General features: G+C 34.1%; 1 protein-coding gene across 1 annotated transcript in view; it reads left to right on the top strand.

Annotated features, from left to right (window-relative positions):
• Nucleotides 1–13,077, top strand: part of XRCC4 (X-ray repair cross complementing 4) — a 258,879-nt gene that overhangs the window by 118,253 nt on the left and 127,549 nt on the right. The window contains exons 5-6 of the mRNA XM_082836066.1: nt 2,871–3,023; nt 3,913–4,010. Of these exons, the coding sequence (XP_082692192.1) occupies nt 2,871–3,023; nt 3,913–4,010 (251 nt within the window). The remainder of the gene's footprint in view (nt 1–2,870; nt 3,024–3,912; nt 4,011–13,077) is intronic.

Raw genomic sequence — 13,077 nt, 5'->3', positions numbered from 1 at the left:
TAATACTATTTCCTAGCCAACCCCCACTCCCCAGCTTTGTCTAGGAAGTGTTATTCAGTTTAATGATTAGAGGTTTGGTTGTAACAAAATCCTAAAGCTTTGCTAAAACCAAGCAAGGTTAACTCACAGAATGCCATGCATTCTACTGAGTTTGCTTTCCTATCACAGAAATGTTGTTACCTTTGACAGTGTAGCCGTGACACTATCTATTTAGATTAATAATATTCTTTAGACAAAAAAGATATATTTCATTTTGATATCTATTTTTAATTCATGAGTTATACCAAATGTTAATTTTAATAAAGGTTTGGAAATTTGCTTGATAGTTGATAAGTACACATAATCTTTCAATCAAGAATTATTGAAGTGATTTATATAGAAATTAAATATGCCTTTAAATCAGATAAGTTACTAATTGGTTACTATAGTTATGGATTTACATATTGAATTATTATACAAGATTTTTATTGTAAATTTTTATAACTGATTTTTACTTTGTATATGTTTAAAGTATTTTATTATTGTACACTCAGGTGTATGTTCTAGTTATCTTTTTTTTTTTTTTTTTTGTTTGCGGTACGCGGGCCTCTCACTGCCGTGGCCTCTCCCGCCACGGAGCGCAGGCTCCGGACGCACAGGCCCAGCGGCCACGGCCCACGGGCCCAGCCGCTCCTCGGCATGCGGGATCCTCCCGGACTGGGGCACGAACCCGCGTCTCCTGCATCGGCAGGCGGACTCTCAACCACTGCGCCACCAGGGAAGCCCTCTAGTTATCTTTTAAACTTGTGTTACATTGGAAAATAGTACAAGAAAATAAGAATATAATGTTTACAAACACTTTGCATCTGAAATATAAATGCAGTAACATATCCCAGCTTAAAATAAGCCATCAATATTGGCAGCTTCTCCTCAACTTTGGCTCTATTTTTTTCCCCACACCTTTTGGAGTACTTCTTTCTCAGAGAGCTTTGCTTATGATAGAGTTACTGCTATATTAATATTTATCACAGTTTTTTTTGCAAGTGGATAAACAATTTTTTAAATTAAAGTTAAGCCTGTATAAAATGTTCATCAAGTACAGATGAGTATGAAATTAAAAATCCTCTATCCTTAGCCTACCCTTGGAGGTAATTAATTTTTAGAATTTCTATTTTCATTCTTTTGGTGATTTGCTACATATACTTATTCACTCTGCTTCTTAATGTTCTGAAATTTAAGATTTACTTGTGTGCTCCCTGCTATAAGATGAGGAATTTTGATCACTTCCCCTGGTCTTGTTTTTCTCCCCTGACCCACATCCCAGGTTTCATTTTAATTTTACTTTCATGCATCTTTCGGTCACATTTATTTATTTTTAAATCCATTAGCCTTTTAGGCAATGTAATTGATTCCCTCTTTACAAAACATAAGCATTAAGCATCCCTACGCTCTTTCATTTATTTTCTTCCTTTCTATTCCTAAACTCTTTTAGCTGTACCATTATGTGCATCACTTAAATATCACAATTTTTTAGAAGCTTGAAGAAGATGAAAAATATTACTGTTACAATAGTGAATAGCTATTAAAGGAGTGAAAAATATAATATTCAGAATCACTGGTTTTACATTTCTTCATAAGATGTCCATATTAACTTGCTCACTTCATTCATTTATCTGATAAATAGCTATTCAACATCTGTTGAATGCCAAACACTATGCTAGGCACAGAGGATAAAGCAGCCAATAAAACATACATGCTCTCTGCCCTTACGGAGTTCACAGCCTTGGCAATGACTATGGTATAAGACTGCTGTAATTGGTCCCAGAAAATATAATGCCATATGTTCCCTTTCATCCCATGAGAGGCCCTAATTCTTTGCATTTCTAGCTAGGTAGTCTCTTGAAAGTATAAGGACGTGTATATCAAATTTTGACATTTTTGTTTCTATTTCACTGAAAAATATATATAGTTAAATAATATATATAATGAAAATACTAGAATACCTGTATAAAACAACAAGTATAATTAACAGTATGGTAAAGAGAAAACCAGGCAGAACTAAACTCCTTTTAAAAGAATATATTACATGAAATAATTTATATTTGAATCTTTAAAATAGAGGTTTATTCATGGTGTGTGTGTATGCACATATCAAGTATATACAACCTCTGCTAGTTTGCCTTCTTTATTTTATATATATCTGAGAGATTAAAATTAGTACAGTCTCTTGTTAGCTCATTTGAACATTGTAGGAAGAATTATAAATGATAGAGAATTTTATGTTTTGTCTTATATATCTAAAATTTAAAATGTATAGTGTTTCACATTTGCTGTTTCATTAATCTCCTTGGAAATTTCAAGTTGGATAAATATATGTATGTGTGTGTGTGTGTTTGCTGGGTTATAAGATACAACTGGGTATGTCATGTTCTTGTTGTGGAGCAGTTCATAATCTATTTGGGGAGAACTGATTAAGTAAATCACTTAATCACAAAACAAGATCATGGTTGCTATTATAGTAATATTAACAAAGTACAAGAAACATAGGCTATAGTTACTCTTGTTTGAAATTTCTCCCACAAATATGTGCTTTTGGAAATAAACCAAAGATGTGAATAAGTTATTACATTTAGGCATTTAGATGTTTTAAAAGCTTTTTTGCTGTCAGTTTCCAATTTCTATCCTTTTCTCAGTATGTAAACTACAAACGCTAATGAACAATAAGTTCTAATTATTTGTTTACCTATATAAAACTTTAAGTCAATGAAAACATGTTTAAATGGTTTTAATTGTATTTTTCTTGAAAAATTTTCTTGAAATTGTCTTCAGTATTAGATTGAATACTAAAACAAAACCTGCATGATTTATTTATTTGTTTGTTTATATTTTAGATTTGAAAAATGTGTGAGTGCTAAGGAAGCTTTGGAGACTGATCTTTATAAACGGTTCATTCTGGTGCTGAATGAGAAGAAAGCAAAGATCAGAAGCTTAAATAAATTGTTAAATGAAGTTCAAGAACTGGAAAAGAACATCGAGCATAAAAGGTATTTTGACCTTCCTGTTTTGGGATGGCAGATGCAGACATTTTAGTGCAATTTCTTCCCAAACTTAATGAAAGTTAGATGCCAACTTTTTAGTAATATGAGATCATTTGATAGTCTGGGGTTGGATGCTCTGGTTGTTAGATGCAGTGGACTAGAGAATACTCAACATGATCTCTCCATGACTGCCCAACTGTCACACCTAGACTTAAATCATAAAACTGGCATGAGATTTACCTAAATAATACTAGTTTAATTCTTAGGCATCACTAAGAAATATATTAATTAAAAGCTTTCATCTTCTGCAGAACCATAGAGTTGGGCACACATTTGTAATCTCGATGTCTAAGCAATGCTTAATTTTAGAATCAAGTGACTCTAAGTGTGAATATGTACTTGATTTTTAAGGAAGAATCATAGGTGACTTATGACTGTGGTATGGCTTGGACAATCCTTAAACTCTCTGTGCCTTACTTGGATATCTTCGTAATAAGAATAAAGGTACCCATCTCAGAGTTTTGGGGAGACCAAATGAAAGGCAGAACTGCTTTGAGATCAGTAAAGTACTGATTACTCTGTGACCCACAGAAGGTAATTTAGAAGAATAGTATTGTGATTTGATAGATAAATAATAAATGATAATAAACTGACTCAAGAATTAATTATAGTGAGCACTAAACCACATTTATATAAGGTAAAAGAGAAACTTGTTCTTAAGAGAGTTAACATATAGTCTTTAAAGTGCTTTCATCTTAATTATATCTATTTCAATATATATTTGTTTAATTATAATGTTTTTCCAGGGATATTTTCTATAATTACTTACTGGTGAATTTGATACCTAGCCAGGAATGAACCAATAATTTGTAAGTCTGCCTCTCTCTGTTTCTAGGGAAACTCCAACATGTTCTGAAATGACTACTGACAGAGATGCAATCTATGATGAAAGTACTGATGAGGAAAGTGAAATCCCACCTAATCCCAGTCCAGGTAAAGTAAATACATTTATTTCCTTTGTTGAACATCTCACTTGGGCTTATTATTTATTACTTATTATGATAATAAACCTTAAAGAAAAATGTTATAAAAATAATTTTTCTACACACATTCTTTAGGGTTTTTAGTCTAAAACCTCAACTACTTAATGTTAAAAATTAATATTTATTATAAAATCCAGCAACTCGTTGGCAACAACAAAACAAGCAAGCATGCACATGTATATACATACACACACACATGTACATCAAAGTATACTATTCCTCATTAAACAAAGATGCATAAACGATAAGCAAGATATGTCTTCATGTCAAATATGTACCAGGAACTCTTCTGTGCAGTAGAGAGCAAAACACAAAAATTTCCTCTTTCGTGGAGTTTAAATTCTAGCCAGGGAAACAGACAATAAAAAGATGAGTAAATTAAAGTATGTTAGTGATAAATGCTGAGGAGAAAAATAAACCAGGGAAGGATGATAAAAAATGTCAGGTTGGGAATAGGGATGAGGGTTGTGATTTTAGCTAAGGCACCAGAAAAGACCTCGGTGAAAAGGTGTAAGTCTACCTGTGGGAAAGCAGAAAAAGCAGTTAAGTACAAATGCCCTGAAGTGGAAGTTTGCCTGATGTGTTCAAGTAATAGCATGGAGAGCAGTATGCATAAAGTGGAAAGATGAAGATAGGGAGTATTAGGAGATGAGGTCAAAGAGGCCAGATAATGTATAAGGTCTTCTAGGCCATTGTATGGATTTCAGTTTTCAATTTGAGTGATACTGGAAACTGTTACAGAATTTTAACTAGTCAAGTGGCATGATGAGATTTAAGTTTTAACAGGATTAATCTGTTGTGTTGAGAATATAGGATGATAAGTGCAGAAGATAGACAGAAAGCTAGTTCAACAGTGATTGAAGGATGAGAGGGCCTTAGACGAGAGTGAAAGTAGTGAAGGTGGTAAACAAAGGGCAGATTCTAGAAATGTTTAGAGGCAGCAGGATTTGCTGATGAAGTGGGTATGGGTCATCAGAGAAAGACAGCGGTGATGGTAAGCTTTTTGGAATGAACTATTGAAAGGTGCAGTTGACCTAGCAAGGTGGGGGAGACTGCAAGGGGAAGGGCTGGAACTCAGTTTTGGAAACATTAATTCTGAGGTATTGAGTAGAGAGATGGATATACAAATTGGGACTTTGGGGGAGGGCTCCTGCTGACAAATAAGATGGTATTTAGAGCTGGCTGAGATCTCAAGGGAGTTTGAGAAGACCGAAAAGAGCAGTGGTCTAGGGACTCAGCCCTGATACACTTGAGTGCGCAGAGGTCAGGAAGATGAGGAGACCAACGCAGAAGACTGAGGGAGCAGCAAATATTGTAGGTATGGTATCCTGAAAGCCAAGTCGACAAAGTGTTTCAAGGAGGAGACTGTGATCAGCTGAGTTGAATGCTGAACATTGGTCAAGGAAGATGAGGATGAGCACTGACTGCTGTATTTAGCAATATAAATGTTATTGGGGCTCTTAATAAAACATTTTCAGTGGAATGGTGGGGAATAGAATAGGAGCCTCAAAAAGAATGAGAAGAGATTTGGAGAAGAGATAGCAAATATAAGCAATGCTTTTAACAAGTTTTACTGTAAAAAAAAAAAAAAAGGAAAGACCCAGGTCAAGAGCTTGATGGGGAAGTGAGGTCAAGAGGGTTTTTTTTTCTCTTAGATGAGAGAAATACTGCCATGTTTGCATACTGATGGGAGTACATAAGGAGAGAGAGAAAAAAATGTCCAGGCAGTAGACAGAGGTAAGAATTGCTAGAATACTGTCTCTAAGTAGATAAGATGGGATCAGATGCACAAACGGCAGGATTCATTTAGCTAGGAGCATGGGCACTTCCCCTAATGACAGGAAAGAAGGTAGAATAAATGAACAAAGACACAGGAAAGTGTCTAATTACATTCATGGAAACGTTCTGTTGTTGATTAAATTAGTTGATTGATTAATCTAATTCTAATTAGATTTGAATTGGGTCAGTCATACACAGACTCTCATTTTGCACGTGAGAGTAAAATTTCATTTGGAGGCTATGCTTGGTTTACATTTGTGGCCCATTTAAAATGAAATCCTTTTTTAAAATAATCAGATGTAATTGAAAGCTCATAAAGAAAGAGAATCTGTACTCTTTCCAATTTGAACATTCTGAATTTTTATTAAACACAATGGCCTTTGATTTTGTTCCCTATTCAGAGTATCTCACGAAACTTTGATGTAGATGAAAATTATTTTTGAAGAGAAAGTATACGGTTAAACATGGGTATATGAGAATGGGGTCCTTTATGTGTTGTCTCTTTTAAGCAAAGCTTTACGTTATAATTGTACTCTTTTAAATTTGGCAAAATTTCTCTTCAAAAATGTTTAAGTCATTGCGTATTTTTTCTATATTTTACATGGAATTTTTTCTTTAACTCATATCTAGTTCACAACATATTTGACCATAGGTCTCTGATTCTAATTTTTTTTTTTTTGCATTTAACTTGCTTTTGGCAAGTTTTCTATGTCAAGAATTAAGAGCATTTTTATTAGAAGTTTTAACTATTCTTTTCTCTCTGCTTCAGCAAGAAGTGTTCATGAAACTGGTTTGCTAAAGGAAAAAAAAGTGAATCTTAGATCTAAAATGCTTAATTTTGCATTAAGCACTAGATTCCATAGATCTGAGGAAAAATATATGTTAAACAACAAAATCAGCCTCATAATTTACCAGATTCTATAATCTATTCTTTTATGGTGACAAAATATATTCTTAGTCCATGAGATTTTTTTTTTTTTTAATTACAGTTTAGTCTTTTGGTATTTTATATATTACTACTATGTGTTTGGGGTACAGCAGTGAGAATTTCTTCCTTATTCTGCTGTCTTGACAATAACTTCTTAGAGTACAAGTAAATACATGAATTTATTTTAGATATTGCGGGTTCATGTGTGCTTTCTGTACAATAAAAACTAGAGGAAAACAAATCGATGGGATTTAATACATTTATCTTTCAGAAAGCCATTTCTTTAAATGGCTAGATCTGTAACTTGATAGTAATTTTTATTATAGAAATATATTTTCATCATTAATTATTAAAATCACCAGATTTCCTCATGAGTTGTTCACATTATTACCTCATTCCTGCATGATGAAGAGGTTTAGTGAGCCCAGAATCATTTAGTGGTTCCACAATATTCATTCAAGTAAAAGATTAGAATGAATATTGTGGAACCACTAAACAATTTTTATGCATATACCCAGAAGTAGGGAAGGGATATTGTAGTTTGTAGGACACTGATAGGTAACATTTTTATGAATAAGCAATCTGTTTTATTACTTTTTACCTCCAGAGTTTTTAAATTTCCCTCATCGTTAGGATTGTTGAGGAAATAACTAATGATAAGTAGTTCAATCCAATAAGTGACATCATGTTCATATGTACTACACCATATTCAAAGGTTTAAGAAAAACCTTTAAAGTATTCACTAACAGTTTATTAGCTAAAAGTAGATCTCTGAAGTATTCTAAAACTTGAACATCACAGTCGATACCACACCACGATTACATTTTATGTTTTTCTCTAGTAAGATTTGCTTTCTCTATGTCTTAATTTCCAGAATTTCTAGAGAGGTAGCACTTGTTTTACAGACTTTATTTCCTAAACTGTGACTGAATACTAAAGCCCTAGAGTTCATAGATATTTACTTTGTTTCAGATTAAGATTATGATAGATAAACTAGTTGCTGTGTTCCCTATTTATAGCTCAATTCCTGGATTACAAAGGAGGATGGATCACTTTCATTCTCATCTAGTTGGTATTAACTCCTTGTGGCTTTAAGGATTTCCTGGTTAGTCTGGACTCCTCCTACCTCCTAAGTTGTTTTTGTTTTTTAATTCAATGGAAACGTATTGGGTTATTATAGATATTATTAAACAACCTTCTCTACAGGAAATCCTGTTTCTTTAGTTACAATTCAAGGTGATACCTGAGGTCCATCACTGTGGAGAAACTTCAAGTTGAGCTAGGTCCACTGAATAACAGAACCTCACCAAAATATACAGAGATATAAGTGTAATTGGTATAGCATTTTAGTGACAAAAGGCCACTAAGCAGCAGTGCATGCAAGTGGCCTTTCATTTGCCCCAACAATAGCTGATCTAACCTAAGAAATAACTTAGGATTATGCAGATTTTTATATTGTTTCATAACCATTTTGATACTGCAATAAAAGTAGAATTATGTGAAAACAATTTTTAAATTTATATGAATGTTCTAAGAATTTTGGCAATTATTACAAAGCACTTCTTAGTCTTAACAGAATTCATAATGCATGTGAATATTTAGGGGAAAATTGGGTTTATTTTATAGAAATAGGATCTTTATGTGAAGCATTTTGAAAAGATATGGTTAATTGGCTCCTACTTAGCCACCACAAGAGGACTTATTTTAACGTGTCATTAATTATTTTTAATATTATTTAAAATTATTTTCATGAATAACCAGTATTTTAAAATTATAGTTATTTCTATTAAAAGTTGACAGATTTATAACATTTAGAGAACAATTAAATCAGCCTTACCAAAAGTTCAAATAAGAAATATACTTATTCTAGAATGTTTTAGCCTTCTTAGCTTCATATTAAAGGTGCACAACCACTAAAAACTGATAAAATAAGCTTTCTTACCACTTTTCTGCATAATTATTAGCCCGAGACTTAGCACATTAGTTTAATTAGTCCTCCTTCTTAACCAACAGGAAGGTCCCTGTATAACTGCTATCAGTAATTCAGGCTTCTCTTAGTTGGTAGGCTTCCTGAAAGGAAGGGTAATTATAGAATAGCCTTTTTGAATATAAATGAATGGCCATGTCAAACAGTTGATGAATACTGATATAGTAGCTTTTAAAAATAGAACAGAATCCAAAATTTCAAAGTATCAAAGAGCTCGTTGCTTTGAACACTGAATGTCTACTCACGGAGGGAATAACAGCATGTCCTGCCAAAGAGATTACTCAGAATTCAGCTTTGGAATCACAGACTATGCCCTTAATATTATCCAGCTTGTTTATCATAGGCACATTTGTTTATAAATTCTAAGTAAAAGCTTGATTTAGTAGAACCTATCACAAAACTGGAAAAGCAATTTGAGTGTATTTCCTAGCGATCATGGGCTCTTATACATAAGCAACGTTGCAGAGAAATGATGGCATATATTTGAGAAATCTAGATCTAATATAGTTCTAGATCTTCTAGTACAAGCCCATCATTTTTCAGATGAGGAAACAGAGGCCTAGAAATGTTAAGTACATTACTGTTGGCCACACAGGAGAAAAGAATGAGAAAGTATTTGCCTTCTGTAACAATAGATTGCCCACATTTGCACATTTCTTTTTGAGGTATTGTAAAAACCCTTGGGACTTTGCTAGCACTAAAGAGACTGCCACTGATGCAATAGAATAATGAGAACATTTTTTTCTTCTAAAGAGAAGAAAGATCCTATTTATACATAAATTTTCCATAGAGGTAGTCAATATCATTAGATTGAACAAGCTAGGCTTTATGATGTAAAGCTTGTGGAGAAAATTCCAGAATGTACATATTTCTATTGAGGTCATCCCTCTGTATATTTTTTTAAATTAAGATATAATTGACATATAACATTGTGTAAGGTGTACAATGTGTTGATTTGGTACATTTATAATTGCAATGTGATTACCACCGAAGAGTTAGCTAACACCTCTATCACATCACATATTTATCATTTCTTTTTTGTGGTGAGAACAGTTAAGATCTAGTCTCTTAGCAACTTTGAAGTTTATAATACAGTATTATTGACTGTAATCACTCTGCTGTGCATTAGATCTGCAGGATTTATTGATCTACTAGTTGCAAGTTTGTACCCTTAAACAACTCCCCAATTTCCCCACCCCCAGCCCCCAGTAACCATCATTCCACTCTGTTTTTATGAGTTCGGCTTTTTTAGATTCCACATATAAGTGAGATCATACAGTATTTGTCTTTCTCTGTCTCTGATTTACCTCACTCCCTGTGTATATTAATTGCTTTAGATTTTGACTTAGTATTTTATTTACCTGAGAACTCTCAAATGTACCAAAGGTACTTAGCAAATTTGTGATAACTTCTCTATACCCCACTATTAAAATATAACTTTGATATAACCTCCTAGGCAACTATTTCTATATTTTTTTATGTTCTTGGAGAGACAAAAATAAATACTGTTAAGAATATATGTCTCTGGCTATGGGTGATGAGAAGGTTGGCAGAATCTCTCTTCCAAAAGTAATTATGTATCTAAAATTGTCAAAAAAGAAATAAACATATACTTCATTGCTCTGGAAATGAGCAAAAAGCAAACAGCAATATTAGAAGTATTTATGCTTAAAAAAATTACTGAAATTTAGGTAAGAATTGGGAGTCTGTGGAGTTCTTGCCCCAGCCACTATCGTTGCTGTTCCCCCATCCTCTGTTTCCTGAACTTGATAGGTATGGAGTTCTGTCAGGACCTAGGAGGCCATGAGGACTGGAAACTGTTATGCCTGGACCACCTCAGTCTCACTTAATTATCAGTGGAAGGTGATACCCACATCCAACAGTGTTGTTGGTGGCAGTAATGATCTTGCCAACAGTGGCTAACTGGGTTGGGCCAGTGAATCTAAATAACGTGAGGTTAGCCTGCTCTGTGTCTACATTTATACCATCGTTCTCCAAGTATGTATGACTAGGATTTTACAGAGTATGGCAACTTGACATAAGTAGTCATCTACATGATGTGTCAATGGGTAATACATATGTGAGAAAAAACTATGTGGTCACTTATTTAACTTAAACAATTTTTTTCTTTCCTGCATAATCTCTCCTAGTCTTTAATATGTTAGTGTGCATAACAATGAAGGATAGAATGTATTGTGAAACAGATCGCAAAATTATAAGACCTTAGGAACTTTTAAAATGGGCTTTATTATTCTATGGACCCCAAGTGAGAAACCCTGCTTTATATGGTTTTGACTCGTATATGAATTAGGTGAGAAAAAGGGAAGTATCTAAAGAAAATAAATATTTTCCCATATTTCTGTATGTCCCAATTTTAAGAGGACATGTACTAAACATGAGCAGAAGATCATGTAAATAAGGTTATAGTCTGAAAGTGTAGCATAACCCATGAGAATCATATTAAACCTTAGAACATGCAGTGACTTGCAGGAATTCTGAGAATAGTTTAAAAATGTTATTTTACCATTCTTGTGATAAGAAGCCTGATCTGAGAATGAACTTAGGACAAATGTTGGTTGATATAATTAATGTTAATAAGTGACAGAAACACTACATAAATGCTTTTTAATTTGTTTAATCCAAAGTGAGTTCTTAACCTCTGGTTCTTTTTCTTGTTTGTATTTGTTTTTATAAATTTATTTATTTTTGGCTGTGTTGGGTCTTTGTTGCTGTGCGTGGGCTTTCTCTAGTTGCGGTGAGCGGGGGCTACTCTTCGTTGCAGTGCATGGGCTTGTCATTGTCGTGGCTTCTCTTGTTGTGGAGCACAGGCTCTAGGCACGTAGGCTTCAGTAGTTGTGGCACGTGGGCTCAGTAGTCGTGGCTCGCAGGCTCTAGAGCTCAGGCTCAGTAGTTGTGGCGCACGGGCTTAGTTGCTCCGCAGCATGTGGGATCTTCCCGGGCCAGGGCTCGAACCCGTGTCCCCTGCATTGGCAGGCGGATTCTTAACCAGGGCTCCACCAGGGAAGCCCAACCTCTGGTTCTTAAAAAATGTTTAGTGGGGAGATCTTTGAGCCGTTTGGAATTATATGTAAAATTATATGTATGTATGCATGTATTAGTTTGCTAAGGCTACTGTAACAAAGTACCACAAACTAGGTAGCTTATACAATAGAAATAAATTGTCTTAAAGTTCTGGAGACTAGAAGTCTGAAATCAAGATGTCAACAGGGTTGGTTCCTTCTGAGGGCCATGAGGGAGAAGGATCTATTCCAAAATTCTCTCCTTGGCTTGTCAATGGCCATCTTCTCCCTGTGTCTCTTCACATCATCTTCCCTCTATGTGTACCTGTGTCCAAATTTCTTCTTTTAATAAGAACACCAATCATATTGGATTAGGGCCCACACAGTTGAGCTCATGACTTTATTACCTCTAAATACTCTATCTCCAAGTGAGGTCACATTCTTAGGTACTGGGGATTAGGACTCTAAAATATCTTTCTTGGCGGGGGGGATACAATTCAACTCATAACAATGGAAATGTACGTTTTTCTGGAGCAAGGACCCAAACTTTTTATCTTTTCAATGGGGACCATGTTCCAAAAAAGATTCAGAACCATTGACCTAGGAGAATGGAGTTTAAACCAGAAAAGATGGAATAAGACTCATTAAAAGGAAACTTAAGCTTAGAATAAGTGAGAAATTGAGATGAAAAGAAGAGAAAATAGCAGTGTTCAGACAGAAGCTAAGTCATCATCTATTAATACATTGGACTGGAGGTTTGTCTAGAGCTGCGTTGTTCAATAAAATAGCCATCAGTCACATGAAGCTTTCGAACAGTGGAAATGTGGCTAGTCCAAATTGAAATGTTCTGTAAGGATAAACCACACACTGGATTTCAAAAATTTAGTATGAAAAAAGAATGTAACATGTCTAATAAATTTTGATATTATATATTAAAATAATATTTTAGATATATTTAGTTAAATATAATATTACTTTTAACTTCATCTGTTTCTTTTTTACTTTTTAAAATAAGGCTAATAAGAAATTTAAAATTCTCTATGTGACTCACATTGTATCTCTATTTTACACACGTAAGATCTATTTGATCTTAATGTTTAGAAACCTTCCATCTCAGGCTGATTCTGTGGCTCTAGAACAGATTTAGAATATTGTGAAAAAGAAGTCAGATTTTACTACCAAGTTTTTATGAAGCTCTTAATGTAAGTCATGAGACCTTTGGGTGGGTGTAGATGATTGTGGGTGTAATTGAGTATTGTAACACCTAATAAATGCAAAAGGTGTTACACTGTTTTTTGGGTTC

Source organism: Leucopleurus acutus (genome assembly GCF_964270905.1).
Source record: "Leucopleurus acutus genome assembly, chromosome: 3".
Taxonomy (NCBI): domain Eukaryota; kingdom Metazoa; phylum Chordata; class Mammalia; order Artiodactyla; family Delphinidae; genus Leucopleurus; species Leucopleurus acutus.
This window is presented reverse-complemented; position numbering and strand designations above follow the sequence as displayed.